This window comes from Gavialis gangeticus, unplaced genomic scaffold (assembly GCF_001723915.1).
Source record: "Gavialis gangeticus isolate Ggan-Ray unplaced genomic scaffold, GavGan_comp1, whole genome shotgun sequence".
NCBI classification, from domain to species: Eukaryota; Metazoa; Chordata; order Crocodylia; family Gavialidae; genus Gavialis; species Gavialis gangeticus.
This window is the reverse complement of record NW_017729000.1, coordinates 12120205-12139233: the sequence shown is the minus strand read 5'-3', so window position 1 is coordinate 12139233 and position 19029 is coordinate 12120205. Positions and strand designations below refer to the sequence as shown.

General features: G+C 45.3%; 1 protein-coding gene across 5 annotated transcripts in view; it reads left to right on the top strand.

Moving 5' to 3' along the window:
- The window catches only part of JADE2 (jade family PHD finger 2), a 171853-nt gene that overhangs the window by 14085 nt on the left and 138739 nt on the right, over positions 1-19029 (top strand). For all 5 annotated transcript variants that reach the window (XM_019506281.1, XM_019506280.1, XM_019506277.1 and 2 more), the window contains exon 3: positions 4407-4492. In XM_019506281.1, the coding sequence (XP_019361826.1) occupies positions 4407-4492 (86 nt within the window). The remainder of the gene's footprint in view (positions 1-4406; positions 4493-19029) is intronic.

Here is a 19029-nt window from a genome sequence, read left to right as displayed (position 1 = left end):
GGGGGGGGGGGGGCGGCATTTAGCTTTAGATGGAGTACTACTGGTGGAAAGTAAAGTTTTAACTGAGAAATTAAGTGTCAGGTACCCCCTGAAGTCAGCGTGAGTATGGAACCTCATTTCCACAACTTGAGCTAGACTTGTGTGGGTAAAACAGCATTTAGTCCCCTATTTAGCCATGCCAATAAGCACATGCTTAATTTTGGGTGTATGTTTGACTTCATCCATGTTCAGCAAAGCACTAAGGCATAAACCTAATTATATGATCATGCTAAGTGCTTTGCTGAATCAGGGCATTAAGACATAGCCCTATCAGTTGCAGAGAACCTTCCACTCCCATTTGCTGCCATGTTTTCACAGCAGAGGAACTTAAAAGGAATCGTGCCTTTAACACTTGTTACTCCAGAGACTCTAATGTGATCCCTCAGCCAATCTGTTTAGTTTTCTCCAGGTCACTCTTGGTTTAAGATATAGGATTAGTGACCCCAAGGACCAGTAAGCATACGTGGGCTTCTCTGAGCCTGGAGTGCTGCATACTTGCAGAAACAGGCTATTAGATTGCCCAAGATTTGGAGGGCTCAGGTGTCAGGAAAGGCATGGCTCGCTGGGATTTTTTTCCTGCTGGATTACAGCGGGTTCTGCAGTTCCCACAGCTGTAGGCAGAGTCCGTGTCATCTGTGACAGTGACTGTCTAAAGGCTCGCCAAGTGATTTACATGCAACTACCTAAGTGGTCCCAGTCCTGTGCCTGGGAGACAGGTGCCTGTACCAGCACTGAGTGTCACATTTGCTGCTTCTGCCCCAGGAAACTCTTTTCCTCCTAAGGAAGGTTCAGGACAGGACAGCTTAACTGAAGCTTGCAGTGCTGCCCTCCGTGTGATGCCTGCCCCTCGGTATGGTCTAATCCAGCACCTGCTGTATCTTGGTTACGTTCCAGCACAGGTCTGGAACCCTCTAGGTCTTGGGTTGGGCCATATCAAGTGCTTCAGGCTCCAGGCCCATTTCTTTGTACAGTGACCTTTAAAAGTCATTATCTCTGGGCTGTCCCTACATGTGGAGGTTAAGCACTACCCTTCCCAACCCTCTGGGGCCCAAAGCCTAAGAGTCCTGCTACAAGCACCATTGACTACCTGCTGTGCAATTTGGGCTTAGGGCATCTTTAATCACAGTATTGAACAACATAGCTTTATCTCTATTGGACTTTGGTATTTATGCTGCAGGTGATACTTAGCTGATGACAAATGCTCTCTCGCAGCCTAACTGTAAACAACACGGAGACCTTTTTTACGCCTTTGCCAGAACGAGATGGTAGTTGTGTATTATCTTGGTTCACATGGTTTTAAGGCTGTATTGTAGCTGGCTTAGGGGTGGCCAGAGTGGGAATTATTGATCTGATCTCACAGTGAAAGTGAGAGGCCAGTTTCTGTCCCCTTTACTCATTGGGTAAATGCTGTTTGAGCTGGTAATGGCTGCAGGATGAGGCCATGTGCAGTGTACTTTGTCCCCATGCTCCATTTATATATTTGTATTATCCTAACTGAGTTCCCTTTATATTGAACTCACTATCATGGCATCTGCCCTTATGCTACAGCAATCAAGACAAGCATCTTTGGCCAGCAGCTGGCAGAAACTAACTTAGTGCTGGTTCTACTGCCAGTAAAATAGGTGCAACAACTAAAATATCCACAAGGAGCTTTTACATCTCTTTTTCTCTGCACCTGAAAAACCCCCCAAATCCGAGATGCATCCAGCTGCCTGAGGGACCAGATTCCAAAACCAGGGTCACCCCCTAAGAATACCTTGGGGACGGGCATCTCAACTGTCATGAAGCAGCGTGTGGGAAATGGATTCTCCAAGACAGAGATGGAGAGGGAGAGTTCACACTGGTGCCAAGGATGGAAGCTCATTATCGACATTTCTTGTATTTTATTACATTTTTAACAAATGACATATTATTCTTTGGAGACTTAGTACAGATATTCCCTGAATTATTTAGCACATCAGGGTCTTAAGCTCCTGTTGTTCTTGTATGCTTTGATGGAACCCTAGACTCTCCAGAATACAAATGACCCTGACTTTTGAACTGAGAGCTACATTCTCAGCTGGGCAACCTCGCACGTCTCCCTTGATTTCACCGACTTACATGGAGGGACTCAAATGGCTGATTTACACCTGCTGAGAATCTGGCCCTAGACGTGTACGCATTTTTTAAGCCTTTGTGTTGTACGAGCTATGCTTCTGCCAGCTTCTTTTGTGTTTTGGTTTTGTTTATGCACCAGGTAGAGACCTCCTTGCATCTGCCCATTCATCCATCAGGGGATAAAATCTAAGCCTAAATTGGCTTAAGTTATCAGTGTATGTAATTCTTAGTCAACATAAATTACTTTTATGTCTGACCCAGATATAAAATATCTATACATAGAAGTATGTGGAGGGGCACTGTTGTACTACAAGGTGGAGTTTCCATTTTTATCATTATAGTAGCACTTCAATAATTATGCTGTTACTATTTATTACACACTCTCAAGTAATAGGCAATAAATAATAATGCTATAATTATTGAAACATTCATATAATAGCAAAACATTGTTGGGCGAATAGACTTTATTCTTCCATCACATTTCAGTAGTAAAACATCCATCATTTCATCCTCATTGTCATTGCTGCTTCTGTCGTCGTTATTTGCTTGGTGATACACATGACTCGGAATAATGAGAGCACATTAATAATGATCCCAAGGTAAAGTGATTGTGAGTCCTAAGGCAAAGGCATATTTACTGCTGCAGTGTGGTGGGAGTATAGGGCATTTATACACGTGCTCTGGAGACATGGGGGGCACTTTAATTAGCACAGCTCCGAGAGCTGTGCTAATTAAGAGTGCCTCTGAGCATCACATGTTTCAGCATCCCCGCGCTGAAAAATGGTGGTGGGGTGCTTTGAACTAAAGCTTGTTGAATGAGCTTGAAAGTGCCTTGCCACCATTTTTCAGCATGGGGATGCTGATACGCTGGAGGCTGCTGGAACGCTTTAATTTCCATGCTTCAACAGACTTGATTAATAAAGTCTGCTCCAACGTGCTGGAATTATAGCGTGTAAGAGCGGGCTCCCTGCATGTGTATAGAAGCCCATAGAGTCTGTTCACTCAACATAGTGTGTGTAATTCTCATTACGTACATCTGGAGGCTGTTGGACTGCATATAGGCCTGGGAGCTGATAGTCCTTGGATCAAAATCTGACGGTGTCCTTGATTTGTGGGATGGCCTGTATATCAGGTTAGTCAGTGTTTCCTACTTTGGCATCTGAAGTCTAAGTACAGATTTCTGTGCTCTATTTTAGGTTATGTTAAATAATTTTAGCCCTAAATCACTTAGAAAGTTGCCAGATTTTGGAAGTACTGAACCATCAGCACTGCAGGAAGTCAGTCCTTCTAGAAATAAAGCCACTCTTATCAAAAAGTATAAATGTGAACGTAGGTCTCTAACTTTGAAGATGACTTGGTTGAAAGATACTGGTCTGGACCACTTAGTGTCTCTGTTTCCCTGTCTCTAAGACCCCCTCTATACATTACATGTATGCCTCAATTAACATGTTAGTTGTGGCATCGATGTCAAGGATGCTACACATGCATCCAATTTAAGGCACCATAAAATGGCAAACCAGCCATAAAAATGTTCCACATACAAAGTAGAACATCTTTATGGCTGGTTTGTATGATGCCTTAAACAACAGCTGATTGTTGTCCTGAGCCTCAGACCTGCAGGCACCTGGCCTTCCACTTGTCAGTATGGAAGAGCTGGGGTTATGATCCCAGGTTCCCCCTTCACTATTAGATAGATGGGGCATGATTTGGATAGGCATCTGTGGCAAGGCAGGAGGTGCAGCTGAGAATCAGATCCCATGGCGCCTTTAAATGAACATGTGCCAGGGGGTTAAGAATCATATTTCCCCACTTTGTAAAGTTCTTTGAGTCTACAGTTGTGAATTGCCATATACGTATTTTATTACCTGTCTTCACAGACCCAGATTCACTTCTGCATTAGCGTAAACCTGTTGGCTACAGGAATACCAAATAATGGAACAGAGAAGTTAATTGTGGAGCATTTGTAGGTTCTTGCTCTTTTAGCCTTTGCTGTATTGTAGTTTTGGTCTTTCTGTGGTTTATATTCTGAGCACTCGACAGCCCTAGAATCAGGATAGTTCTTCTTATCTACAAACTAGATATGAGCAGCACAGTAGTAGCGGGAGTCTCCTCATGCTGCCCCATCTCCAGGACCCCACTCTGGCACTGTGGCCTCGCAGTCCCAGGAACACTCTGGTAGAGACAGGGCTTGAGATGGGTACTGCTACGTACTGCTAGAACTGTGATTAATCTCTTCCGTATGTAACTGGTATCTTTTATCTCATTAAAAGGTCATGCAACGTCAGTGTCAAGATGCTCCAAACTTCCAAATACAAAATCCAACTGGTCAAGACAGAAGGAGAAAAAGCCCTCAGAGGTGGGTAGCATTTTTGTTTCTAAGGAGCTCCCATTTCTACAATTTCAGCACCTGTTCAGGAAATCGGGATACCTAAAGCTGCCTGTAGGCAGAGGACCCCTCTTAGAAGCCTCCTACGTGTCAACATGCCCTTAGCAGTAGAGGCACAGTCTGCTTCCATGTTACCATGGGCCTCTGGCTGTCCACTCCATGGGACCCTTCCTCCCTATATCTGCTGAGAGTTGTGCACAACAGCCTGGAGTTACAAGGTGGGGAATGGATGGTCGTGAGGCAGCTAGGATGGAGGTGGGGGGATCTGTCTGGAGAAGGAGCAGGATAGGGCTGTGTATATTACCTTCCATAGGGACTTTCCTGTTTCAGCCAGGGAAATGGGTGTTCATAACTTGTTAACTGCTTGAAAGTCTCTAGTACATTATGAGCCAGAGTTACAGGGAAGGATTCTCTTTGATTTTAGCATGAGTAGTAGCGGGTTCTGTTACAGTATCTCTATTTGTCTCCTTGCTTAGGATTACCAGTTGTCTTAAACCCTACAGAAAGAAACATCTCTCCCCAAATTATATTCTTCCGTCATGTAATTAGCTGCCTCTGTTAGATTGTAGATTTTGACTTCTGACATTATGAAGAGTTGAATTAATTGGTCACATAGGGTATGGGCATGAGGTCAGAAGAAAGTACCCTTAGTTTCATATGGAGTGTCCCTTCTGTATGAGTAGCACGCAGAAGGAACTGTTAAATAGAAGATAATACAGTTGAAGTGGTACTTAATGTAGAGAAGGACACAGGGTTTTATTGTTTCCATTCATGGGGGCACTTGTCTTTTAGGAGGATATCTTTCTCAGTGCCTTTCCCTTTATCTACTAGCAGGGGGTAAAAGGCACTGCCCAAATTACAGATGAAATTGTGGTAGCTGCTACACTTGCTGTTGGCAGATTTGTAGCATGGTTTCTTTTGAGCAAATCGGAGAGGAATTGCTTTTTTCCTGAGAACCATGCTGTGATTGTGTTATAATACCATGTTGTGGGGAACGAGTCTGCATCATGTTGTGCCTACATTGGTTGTCAGAAATAATTCCTATAGGCATGGAAACACTATACTAAGCATCTGCTGTGTGAGAGCAGTAGCATTTAAAGATGGTCATTGTTATTTCATTTGCAGTCTGAACTGAGCTTGAGAGTAGTATCGCTCATTTTTCCTTTGGTCACTGATCCAGAGTTGAGTCTAGATAGATGTGGAAGAGGTCTGTGGTGGTGTGACTGACATTTTATTCCAGCTTCCCCCTAGCACGTGCTAGGGCATTGTTGCTCATCAGGGTGCAAGGGCACCATGTGGTGCTTCCAGATCCTTTGAAGGATGCAGCGAGGTGAGAGGAGATCAGCACAGGCTCAGGTTTGTCCTGCCCTGGCTGCTCCCCTACCACCACTGTGAGGCCCCTCTGCGGGGAGGTAAGTGCTATAATAAATACATTTGTTTTTGAAATGGTGTGTCACTCAATTCACAAAAGTCTTGGAGGGGTGCCTGGAGTCTAAAGAGAACCATTGTGCTAGGGACTCCATCTCACTTCCCTACCTGTGGTTTGAAGCCCCAAAACTTACTCGTTTCCACTGAATTTGGCCAAGTGTGTACATGAACTCCTTAACAGCTCCAGTTTGCATCGAGCTGAGAAGAGATTTGGGGGTGGTTCTTGGTGTGCTGTGTTCGCTACCCAAATTAGATGCAATTCCCTTTCATTAAACTGGTAAATCTGAAATTCTACATGCTGACAAATTTCTAAAGCTTCACTGGTTTTGGCCGTGGCAATCCAACAGACATTTTCTCTCCAATACCCACTGTAGCAGCTGAAGTGGTGGCGACTTTCCAGATAACAGATAAACCTAGATTTAAACATCAGAACAAGGGGAAGGGCAGGTGCTAAGCCTGGTCATGTAGGGTTTATTTTATACAGGCCCACTGAGTTGAGTGACCCAGTTCCTTCTGTTAGTTGAACCATTAAAAAAAGGAAGGAATTCTCAGCATTTCCTTCTTGGGTATGGTGACTGCTTTCTGTGGGGTAATGGCTTCTCCTGGGCCTGGCCTATGCCTATGTGTTATACATTTTGAAAGACATGAAATTAGATATGCATGAAGATTTGATTTCCGGAATGTCTAATATCTGTAAACCACCAGTACTAGAACCAGCTACCTATTGGTAATATGACTCATTCAGCACAAAGCAAAGGGGAACTACCTGGGCCTTTTGGAATGACATCACCAGGTGGGAAAGCTGCCTAGTTTCTGTGCCACGGGCCAGGGTTCTGCCAATGCAATTCCCTTGAAAAGTGACCCCTGTCAAGCATCCTCCTTTCGCATTCACAGGGAAGACGCACTCACTGGTACTGAGTACCACTATAAGATGAACTAAGCTGAAAGTTTCTAGCAGCCAGCTAGAAAAAAGCATTCATCTGTTTACAAATTCTTTGAAGATGAGTCAGGCTCAAATACTTCTCATCTTTGAGGAAGTTCAGATCCAGATCCAAGTATAACAGGTAGAATATACCCATTCTTATAATATAAATATAATTATATATATAATACATTATGTATGCAATATTACATATTATACATATAATAATATAATACATCTATATTATATGCACACATATGTACATATTGTATACAAATTCAAAGTATATATAAAATATAGATATTGTGTGTGTGTGTGTGTGTGTGTGTGTGTATATACACACAGTAAAAGCTCTGTTACCTGGCATCCCCCAGGACTGGGGGATGCCAGTTAATCAAATGTACACCGTCTGGTGCGCTCCCTGGCGTCAGTGTGCTGGGGGACAGGGAGGGGGCCCCTGTGCCGGCTGCTTTGCCCCACTTAGGCTGCTCTGCTGTGGGCCGAAGAAGTGGCAAGAACTCTGCTTGCTGTGGCAGCGAAACCCAGAAGTGGTGCGTCTGGTTTCGCTTTTGCCACGTCCCTTGGATGCTGGTTAATAGAGTTTTCCAACTAATAAAGTGCTGGTTAACACAGCTTTTGCTGTATATATAATTGCTCCTATAGTGACTAGAATCAACTTGAGATCTGGGGCCACTTTACTTCGGGACAGTTTGCGTCTCGCATTGTATCCAAGTTAGGGTGACTCCTTCTGCTTTATGAACTGCTATACACGGGGGGACCTGTTCTCCAACCAGTGGAATAGAGTTAGCTCAGGAATGGAGCAAAGAAATGGAGTCACAGTTTAACAGTGCACAGCAGTGATAGACACCTATTAAGACAGAAAGTGAAAAAGAGTGTCATAGCAAAACTGAAATTACAGGGGGATTTTTGGGAGGCAAAATGTAATTACCCAAGTTGGAATATAGCTAGGACATTCACATTTAACCACCCAGCTTTTACAAAAAGTTTCATAGTTTTATAGTTAGTAGGGTTAGAAGGAACCTGAGCAGATCATCAAGTCTCACCCACTGCCATGGCAGGAAAGAGTACTGGGGTCAAACGACCCCAGCAAGGTGTTCGTCTAGTCTCCCCAGGGTAGGAGCCAGCACCACTTCGCTTGGAAGCTGGTTCCAGATCCTAGCCACCCTGACAGTGAAGTAGCGCCTCCTGATGTCTAGCCTGAATCTGTCCTCTGCCAGCTTGTGACCGTTATTTCTAGTCACTCCTGGCAGTGCTCGGGGGAACAGGGACGCCCTGAATGCCTGCTGGTCCCTTCTGACTAGTTTGTAACAGGCCACTAGATCCCCCCTCAGCCTTCTCTTGTGGAGGCTGAACAGGTTCAGGTCCCGTAGCCTCTCCTCGTAGGGCTTGCCCTGCTGCCCCCTGATCATGCGAGTGGCCCTCCTCTGGACCCTCTCGCTACTGTCCACATCCCTCTTGAAGTGCGGTGCCCAGAACTGGATGCAGGACTCCAGCTGTGGCCTGACCAGTGCCGCATAGAGGGGGAGGATCACTTCCTTGGACCTGCTCGAGATGCATCTGTGGATGCACGACAAGGTGCGGTTGGCCTTCCTGACCACGTCCCAGCACTGTTGGCCCATGTTCATTTTGGCATCAGTAATGACTCCAAGATCTTTTTCTGCCTCTGCACTGATGAGAAGGGAGTGAGAAGTGTCATGGTAAGTTTAACAACCAGGAGTGCTAAAGTACTCAGTGCTTCATCTCAAATCCTGCATGTCCAATAGCCCAGTCCATGCCCTTTTGGAGCACTCTTCTATAGGGATTCAGGGCAGAGTGAATCACCAGCACTGATTCCTGCAGTGTGGGCATTCCTCAAAGACTGACCCGGTGTTAACCTGGGTAGCTTGGTAGATGCAACATGATCACAGTTCAGGGTAGCATTTCTGGCGGCCTGTCTCCTGAGTAATTGTTCCTTGATTGCTTCTAGGTTTTTAGCATGAGCCATCATCTGGTTCCAAAATGTGTCCTGTCTGTGTGATGGGTTTGGAAACACACACACCCACATCCATCTTGTGCAGTGTACAGAGGTGCAATTTTCTTTAAGACTGTATTATATATCATGGAGGCTTTCGAGGGAGGAACAGCCTGAGAGAGGTGTGCTGATAGCATGAGGAGCCAAGTCTTGGTCCTGCAAAATCCTGCACCTGAACACGTCAGGATGTTAGAAGACAAGTGTAGCCATTTCCAGATCTGGACCCAGATCCAGATTTGTCACCGTTAAAATGATCTGAACCAAAACCTTCACTCCTGCCAGCTCTGAACTGTGAAATGTTTGCACTCCATCTCACGCTTCATCCCCCACAGCTTTGTGGGGAACCACTTCTGTAGGACAGTTTAGTGGAAACCATTGATTTCACACACCTGGATAATCCCAAATTACTTTCCAGTGTCTCTTTCAAAGCGGTGTTCCTTCTTGTCTGTGAACAGGTTGGAGGCTGAGCTGCCATCTGCATTCCTTATGACAACATAAGCAGGAGATAAAGAATCAAAGGCAGGAGGTTACACAGTTATTAGCTAGGTCAGGGGGTGATGTTTATTATGAAAGACTATGTGACAAGGGATTAACCATACACATTAAAAGCCCAACATAAGGCAACTGGAAAAACAAGCTTCTTAGCATGGAAAAGTACTGAGCTGTTTGTAAACATCTGTGATGCAGGCCATTGCCAGGGAGCACAGTCATTTTTAGCAGTGCATGTTATAGAGCCCTGTCTGGGTTTTTCACACGTGCTGGGCCTGAGTCTCTGTTGTGCTACAGCTTTTAGTTCTTTCAAGTATTGCAAAGGTGAGAATTGTCCTTCCCTGGAGAACAGCTCAGGAGTGAGCTGGAAAAGCCCTGCACTCCCTCCGGTAAGGTGGATGCATTGCACAGCACCTCCCCTGGCTTGCCCATGCATGGAATGGAGAGCACAAATCCCTTGGACAGCTTTGGCATAGAGACAGCTGTCAAGAGTCCTTGGCACCCACTGGGTCTGTTAGCATCCTTTTCCCTTACTCCTTGGGAATTCGTATGACCTTAATTAAAACTCAAGACATCTTTGCCTGGACTCCCAGCCTGATCTTAAGCTAAATCCTCCCACCTAGCCCTGAGTATGATGTCTGAGTCGCCCAGACAGCACAGGGCTCACAAAAGCCCCAAGTAGAGCATGTGGGTAGGGGTTCCTGTCTTAGTGCCAAAGGACTTGGGGGAGGGCTGGGAGGGAACCTGTTGCATGTAGCAGAATTTTTTTCTCCTCCTTGATGCTGGGACTGGAGATAAAATGGGCCTTGACCACAGGGCTCTATGCGGCTTCATTCTTTACCTATGGATGAGGCCAGCCCTGCCACCCACCGGAAGGGCTGCAGTGTAGGTTCAGTTACTAAGCTTTCTGTGCTGTGAGAAAGACAGAGGGAAAAAAATCCATCCAAAAAAGAAAGGAGGTATTTGCTCAGCCGAAAAAACCAAGGCTTCATTGAGAGGGTTGTAAATTGAATCCAGCGTTTTTGTCAGTTTTCCCAAACCAGTGTGGTCATGACAAATTAATGCCATTGTCTTTTGATTGCTGAGAAGGGCAAGACAAATATGCCTCTTGTTCCCACTTTAATTTCTATTGTTCGCTGAACCCCTGGTATCCAACGTTTTGAGAAGGAACAAGAGTAGATTAAAGGATACCAGATAGGCTCCCAAATGAACAAATTAAGTCTCTGTTTTTCTCACAGACAGATAGTATCATTGCTCACAGATACACATTTAAGCATTGCCACATTTCTTACCTCTGCCACTGAATATTGCCTCTTCCTCTCACTTGGAGTAAACTGGAACAATGTGACATAATGCAATTGGATATGAAGGGCACTGGCTGGAGCAGTGAAGACAGAAGTGAAGCTGAAACGGACAGCTAAGGTCATTAACAGTTTGGGTGCCAGCTGATACAAGAGGAACATGTACAACCACCAAGCCTCCCCGGGGCTTTTACTGCAGACGTCACTACTTAGGTTCATAGATGTCAGGGGCTGGAAGGGACCTCGCAAGATCATTGGGTTCAGTCCCCCTGCACTAGGCAGGAAAGGCAACAGGGGTCAGGTGGCTCAGCTGACCCACTACTTGGTTTGCTCTTTTTCAAAACTTACTGAGGAGCCAGTAGCACTGGGTAGAGGCCAGGCTAAAGTCCTGCAAGATTGCTCTGAAAAAACTGGATGGCTTAAATGGTCTTGTTTAGTCCTGCATATGACTTCTCCATGCAGCATCTCCCTCGATACCCTGACATTTGGCATTCCTGCGCTTTCATTTCTCTGCTTCCCACTTGAATCTGCTGCTATACTTTATCCCTACCTTATGGGACCCTGCTATTCGAAGCCTGGACCCCTCCATCCCAGATCTACCAATCCTAGCTCACAAAACACTGGCAAACAGCCATCTGCCTGCTGTACACAGGCTTGTAAAACACTTGTGCGTGCATCCATGTATCTACCTCCTTAAGTGAGGCAAAAATGACCCCTGAAGAAAAATACATGTATTACCAAATTAGAAGAAAATTATCAGTACTTTCCATTTCCAATAACTTACGAGTTTTCCATTTGGAAGGATATGGCCCTTGCTGCACTGGTGATTACTAGGTACTATGTGTCATCAGTCAAGACTGCAATCAGAAAGAAAAGAGTGTTGTACCAAACCCCTAAAAGAAAACCTGATAGATTAGTTTCAGAAAACAAAAAGCACTCCCACGTCCTTCATGCTGTGAACCATTGCTGCACAACCACAGAAAAATTATGCCCATCATTCAAACTGATGTTCATAGAGCCAAACGGAATATGTTAACTACTGAGAAATTGTCCACAATAAATTGTGTGTTACTGTTGTGGATCGAAAGACAGCAGTGAAAAATTCCAAATTATTAGGTTTATAAAAGGGAAGAGATTCAAATGTGAGATTTCAAAAGTGGATAAAGGTCATTAAATTTCCACCTGTACTGTATCCTGTCTCACTGGCTAATATATTCTGTTTTTCTACATGCACTTGATTTTGAGTGATGGGTATAATTTCCCTCATGTTTTCTGCCAGTGCTTTGCAGTACAAAGCATTTCAGAGTAGTTGTGATTTATTTCTGCTTAAACTTTTGAGGACAAAAAATGTTTCTCTGTAAACAAAGTTTGAGTGGTAAGTGCTTTTGCTCTTTGCTGGGGGTTCTGGAGCAGTGACTTACAGTATCCTGAAGACATCACTCAGGTTGTTGTTCTGCCCTTGACAGTGGCAAAAGTCAGTCGCCAGAGCATACGTGAAGGGTGAAGACTTGCAGTACAGTCCCATGTCAGGCAAAACCCAGTTGAATCAGGACTTCCAGTTTTGGTCCTGTAGGGGTCAGTTTGTGTTTTATGGAGCTAACTGCATGGTTTGTGTGTGTTCTGCTTTCACCCTAGACGGTTTAGGAAGCGGATATTTGCCACAAGGTTGGATCATTACATTAGAATGGAATTAATATTTCACTACAATAGAATTAGACTTAATGAGCTCTGTGGGAGCATGTCTTGAACCTGTTGAAGTCAATGGAAATCTTGCCATTGGTTGTAGCATGGTGCAAAATCCATCCTATAACATTGACTTATTACTTAGAGAGGCAAATTGAAAGTCCCCAGGAGTTTGCACTGTTTGTGGATTGTGATTCTCCCAGCCCCTCAGACCTCTCCCTGTACTGGTTGGTAGGCCAGTAGTAATCAGTAGTACTGGTTGCTAGGTCAAGGGACTGGTATCTTTAGAGGACCAAGTCCTGCAAGGGGCTGGGGACCTCCTAGGAGAGTTTGAGTGACTGAAAAAATATATGGACCTTTCAGAGAAAGGATTTCAGAATTCAGTTCACAGGACTGAACCTGTGGGGTGGCCCCAGAGCACTGCTGCCCCTTTATCTCTGCGTGGTTTTGCTGCCTGGGAAGTCTAGGCTGCCATAAACCTAGCCTGATGCAAGTCTCTTTTAAAAAAAAAAAGCTGATAGAACAAAGCGCTCTATTTATACTTGTGGATAATTGGTAAAAATGGGGAAACAGATATCACATGCTAAGGGGGTTTTTAAATAATACTCATCATAGACTCATAGAGATTAGGGTTGAGAAGCGCCTGTTAATATTATGCCTCCATCTAGCCTATGTTTGATTAGACACATTCTCTTCTCCCATAGCACAGCACAATGCAGTGTGCATTCATACGATGCAGAATCCTAAACAATAGTTCATGGACTCATTGGAGTTTTAAAAGCTAATTAAAAACAGTGCTAGACATGTGTTTCTTTAGTTTAGATTTAAAGACCAAAACAGATTCAGCTCCTTGGATCTCAGCCAGAAGCTGATTTCACACAAGTGGAGACTAGTTACTAAAGTATCTGGATCCAATACTTTCAGATTGATGTTTGGGACTAACTAGATAATTGGCAGCTTCAGACCTACCCTGCAGTCACTTTAAAAGCACAGCCCTTGACTAAGAACTTAAAGCTGGAGCTGAATGTCAGCAAGACTGGATAGGCCACTCTATTAAAGGGTTTTGTAAGTGAGTAAAAGAGCCTTGAAATCGATACAGGAATTTTACAGAAAGCCAGTGAAGAGACTCAGAAATGGGACTGATAGGCAGAGAAAAAATGTGAAGTGGTAAGAAATGGAGCAGAAACGTTTTGCAGTAACTGAACCCTATGAGAAGTGGCACAGTCTGAGAATCCTGCAGCTATGGAATCAAAACAGTTGAGTGTAGATGTGACAGGATCGTTGGCCACCACCCCCAGATTTTTTTCAGCTGTATTTCAAAGAAAGTCCTCGGGACAGTGAGAAAGTGATTTCCCAGAGGATAAATAGGGACATAGTGACACCAGGGCTGCCCATATTTGAAATTGGGTGTTATAAGAACATAGAGAAACGTGCTTGCAGTGAGGTTGGTTGTAAGGAAACTCCATTTTTAATGAAACGGAGTGAAGGGCTCCAGTTGTAGTGCATCACAGGACACACATTGCAGTTCAGATTCCAGTTTGAAACACTTACAGTACAGTACTCCCCGGCCGGTGCTCGCAGGGGGGCACCATTGCCTGTCAAGGGGTGCACCAGTGCTCTCGGGGGGCACGTGCACCCTGAACGTGACACCACTGCTTTCCAGATTAATCTAACCTGCCTAGGTTGAACCAGTTTGTAACAGTACAGACATCCCCACTGGACTGAGAAAATGAGGACACATGCCTGCAGTTGCTCATGCCAGGGGCTGGAGGGTGCTAGAGAGTGCCCTCAGCTGCAGGGGAGCTTTGCTGGGTGGGAGGGGCGTGGCCAGGCTGTGCTGAACTGGCCAGAGAGGTGTTTAATTCCCCCCTCCCTGTCCCATTGGCAGGGACTTGAGCCGGGCCTGCCAGGCACTCCCCCCTTGCTGCTGCAGCAGTGGGCTGCCGTGCCCCTGTCTCTCCTGGTTTCAGCTTGGGACTAAAGTTAGTCCCAAGTGCTGGCAGCTGGCTCTGGTTCCAGTTTGGGACTATAGTCCCAAGGGCTGGCAGCCATGTGGCTGGAGCTCCCCTGGTGGCCACAGGGGCACATGGCAGGCTTCTCTGACCTGGGACTAAATTTAGTCCCAGGTTGCCTGCATGTGTAGACACCAGCCTATTCCCACTTACTGCACAGTAAATTTAGGCTAGCATAAAATGCATGTGTAGACATGCCCACTGAGTGTAACCTAGTGTACCTCCAGTAAAGTCCATAGCACTGTGCTGATTTATACCAGCTGGGGATCTGGCACAGTGAACATAGGCTACAAGGCAGGGAAGTGTTATCATCTCCATAGGACAGGTGAAGAAACTGAGGCATTCAGAAGTTAGCTGATTCAGCCTAAGGCATATAAGCCGATGACATTATCAGGAATGGAATCTGATGTCTAACTCCTTAACATATGCCCCAAGCATAAAATCACCCTTCCTAACCTCAGTTGAACTGAATGGAACATGACACCCTTTGAAGATGCATTACTGTTAATTTCCTCGGGGAGGGGTTATTACAAGTACATACTTGAGGTCTTAATCCATAACACCTCAATTTCCCAGGAGCCAACTCCAGAAATAATAAGTATTATTAATTATTGTTTACAGTGAAACCAATGGTATGCTAGGTGCTTTGCACATTCAGAGACTTTCAAGACTGGTCATCTCGCAGACGGTCAGCCCAAGCTAAAACCATGTTCTGACAAGCAGAGTGCATAGCTAAAAATTGAAGATGTGGCAGAAAATCCTCACTCTGATGTTGATAACCACAAAGATAACTTCCAAACTAGAGGACAGGGGTCTTATAGTGGAGCCAGGAAACAGAGCTGAGCCCCAGTGGGCCATGTGTGCATCCACTCATTAATTCTTGTAGTAGGAACTGAAGATGCACCTATCAGACAGTCCTGTTGTAGGAAATTGAGGTTGATGGTGTCTGATGTTGTCCAGACATCTGGAAAAGGAGGGAGCGAAAGGGAGTCTGAGTATGCAACTGGTGAGAAATAATTTCAGTCTAGGGGGCTGCACTGAACTGGCCTGAAATAATTTCTAATAGGGCTGTGCAAAATTTTCCCGGAAGTTTTATTTCAAAGCTGTTTCAACAAGTTTTGAGCTCAAAACAGCGAAATCAAAACTAAACAAAAGGCTTTGAAACAAAACAAGGGCACTTGAAATGTTTCTGAAGTTTCGAAACACTTTGAGTTTTGAGGCTGGGCTTACTTGGCTTCAGTGTTGATCCCAGGAGGCAGCCTCTTCTCATCCGACGTGCAGATCCAGGGGCCCGCACCTCTGGGACGGCTGCCGGGCTGTGCCGGACTCTTCCCCAGGGTGTGAGCCCCCAGATCTGGGCGCTGGATGAGAGGAGGCTGCCACCGCCTGGGACTGGTGCTGGGTACAGCCCACACCCAGCACCAGGGAAGGTTGCTGCTGCCGCTGGTCCCAAGGGGCAGCGGCAGCCTCCTCTCATCCAGTGCACAGATCCGGGGGCCTGCAACCCCGGGAGGAGTCCCGCACAGCCCTGCAGCCCTCCTGGGGGTCCGGGGCCCTGGATCTGTGCGCTGGATGGGAGGAGGCTGCTGCCTGGGTCCGGCGCTGGGTGCAGCCCACGCCCAGCACTGGGGAGGATTGAAGCTGGTGCTGTTGGCACTGTCCCTTCGAAATGGTGAAACAGAAGTCGAAACGAAACAATGCTGTTTCACACAGACCTAATTTCTCATACATATGGATTTAACAGGATTGCAAGTGGTGATCAAACAACTCCTTTCAGTTGTGGGCAGATAGCTACAGGTGGCAGGAGCAGAGCTGGTTGACAAAGCCGATGTTCTTCCTTGGATAGAAACTGTAGGGACTAGTCAGTAATTAGACCTGTGTTGCTGCCGTGCAGTTACAGTGGGGATTTACCCGGCCCCTTGTCTATTAGTGAAGTGGAGATTTGCAAGGAAAGAGCTGATGACAGGGCTGGTTTAGCAGCTGCTGAACAGCTCCTGAGCTCAGTCTCATTATATTCACTACTTTTAAAATGGCTGGACCAGGACAGGAGTGAAGAGAGATGATGAACGTGCACCTGAAAAGCCCTGTCTTTGTTCATCATTGAAGATTGGTATTTATAGACATGCATCCAAGTCAAAAGACTTTCCATACAGGCCAGATTTGAGGATTATTGTTTCCTTCAGCATTTAGCAAACTCAAGGCTGAGTCAGTCGGACATCCCTGTTAAGCCAAAGGCCAGAAACGACCATCTTCATTTAGGTGATTTACAGACATGAAAAGCAGCAACTAAAATGACAGTGTGGGATGTAGCTGATAGACATCCCCTCCAGTGATCTCTTTTAGTTCAGGGACTAGTAGACAGTGCCGGTACCTGGTTTATCAAGCTGCTCTGATGGCAGGGGAGCGGCTGCCACAAAATCAGAGGCATGTATTGAGTTACTGGATAAGAAGGGAAGGTGCTATTGCTCGGACTGCAATCTGCTAGCAATAGCATTTTAATCAGCCAAGATGAAAAATAAATAGGACCCAAAGATGTGAAGCACCCAAGTAGCAGGTTCCTCCTGCAAAGAACTGTCACAATTTTCTCTGCATGTCCGTGAAAGAGGCTGCATTGACAGCACCTGGAGACTGAGCAAGCGGTAGCAGTTTGGGCTTTTTCAGTCCTAACCCAAAGGAGCCACTTCTAGAGGTGACAGAAACCTTAATCTCCATGGTCCTTCTCGTCACTGGCCTGAGATTTTCCGTAGGGCACAAGTGCTTTTGTAGATGTGGTTGTTTTACACACAGGAGCTGTCACATACAGATGGCTTCTGGTTTTTATAGATGTCAGACTAGATCTGAACCGGTGTCTTAGAACTGAGAGGCTCCATAATCCATGAATTATGCCTTGAGGTAGCTAGAACCCTGCACCTTTAGGCACTAAAAAGGGTGCATTAGTTGCTCTGAGGAAACTGAGAGATGCCTTTTAGTGAATGGTCTCCGCAGATCCCTGTCTGTCCTGATTCCAGTCCAGACAAGCAAGCTAGAAGAAAAGTAGTGCTTGTGATGAAACCGAGCACGACAAGCAGAGATGTGGGGCAGGTGCTCCGGGTTGTTAAGTGGGATCCTGCTCTAGAAGCAGCATAGCAAGATATTCTCAGTCACAGGAAGATTTGACAGGAGGAAAGAAACCAATTGGAAGCCATCAGGTGCCGTTCAACTCCTTGGCTGTTTCCTAACGTTTTGTTGCATTGGGCAAAATGCCCCTCCAAGTACTGTCTGACACCTGGCAGGGCATCATCACTGAGCTGAAAATACTCAGCATGGGGACGGCTGAGGAATGCTGCCACCATGTCCTGCCACTGCACAGGCCTGCCAGGAAGGAGTTAAAAGGGGAGTATCCTTTGCAGACCGCTAGCAGATTTACCTTTTTCTTTCCTGTGGCACCATTTTAAGCATGCTTTTATTTTTCCATTCCCTCCCCTTGTCCTACTGTGAGATACTCGTCATCTTTTGCTCTGGAAGCCCCTCCAGGCCCTGGAGTAAGCAAACACTATTTGAAATGGAGGTTGGGCCTTTTTTGAGTGTATGCTTTTCTCTTCTGAGCAGCATGTTCTTCCTCTGTGGTTTGAAATTTCACAAGCATGGAGACTCCTAATTTTTGTTTTCTCCAGTTCAGAAATCAAGAGGCATGAAAGGGAGAGATATTTGGGGATTTACTAATTCTTTTGTCTTTTCTTAAATCCAGCACTGGAGTAGTTAGAAGAGCATCCACAAAGGCAGTCGTCTGACTAAGGATAGATCGGTATGCTGCTCTGTTTTCCCCGCTACCTGTGCTGGGGATAGACTCATAAGCTACAGGGAAGTTGTTTTGAAATGTGGATCATGTTTAAGCAACAGACCATTCTGTTCACTTTTATTTTTGCTTTTGCTGCTTTGCTGAAATATGTCTCACACTTGAGTAAATGGAGTTAAAATGTGAATGGTTCATTTTTCATTATTAGGTGCGTGCGTCTAAGATGGAAGATGGATAAATTATAAGCTTTATAAAATTTTTGTGCCGAGTGGTAGGCAAATTCTGGTCCTCAAACCTCGTAAAGGCCATAGAAGAACTAGAGCATGTATTGAGAAGAGCAACAGGGAGAATTAGTGGTATAGAGGGGCTTCCATATGAGGAAAGACTACAGAGGCTAGGCCTATTCAGTTTAGAAAAGAGATGGATGAGGGGGGACGTGATAAGGGTTTACAAAATACTGAATGGCAAAGAGAAAGTAAATAGGAATTTATTATTTACTGTCTCACAATACAAGAACTAGTCATCTCAAAATGAAACTAGTAGGTAGTAAGTTTAAAACTAAAAAAAGAAGTTATTTTTCACACAGTGTGTAATTAATATGTGCAACTCATTGTCCCCAGATGTTGTGTAGCAGGCAGTTTAGCCAGATTTAAAAAGGGTTTGGACGAATTCTTGGAGCATAGAAACATCAGTAGCTATTGAGCATGGGCTTTGGGTAGGGATGCACCAATAAAGACTTTTTGGCCAATACCGATGGCTGATTATTAACTGGCCATATTGCCCGATACTGATCTGACTGCCAATATGCAGCCTGGCAGCTTGGAGAGCAGCGTCCAGCCAGTAAGTCTGTAGGGGGGAAGGGGTG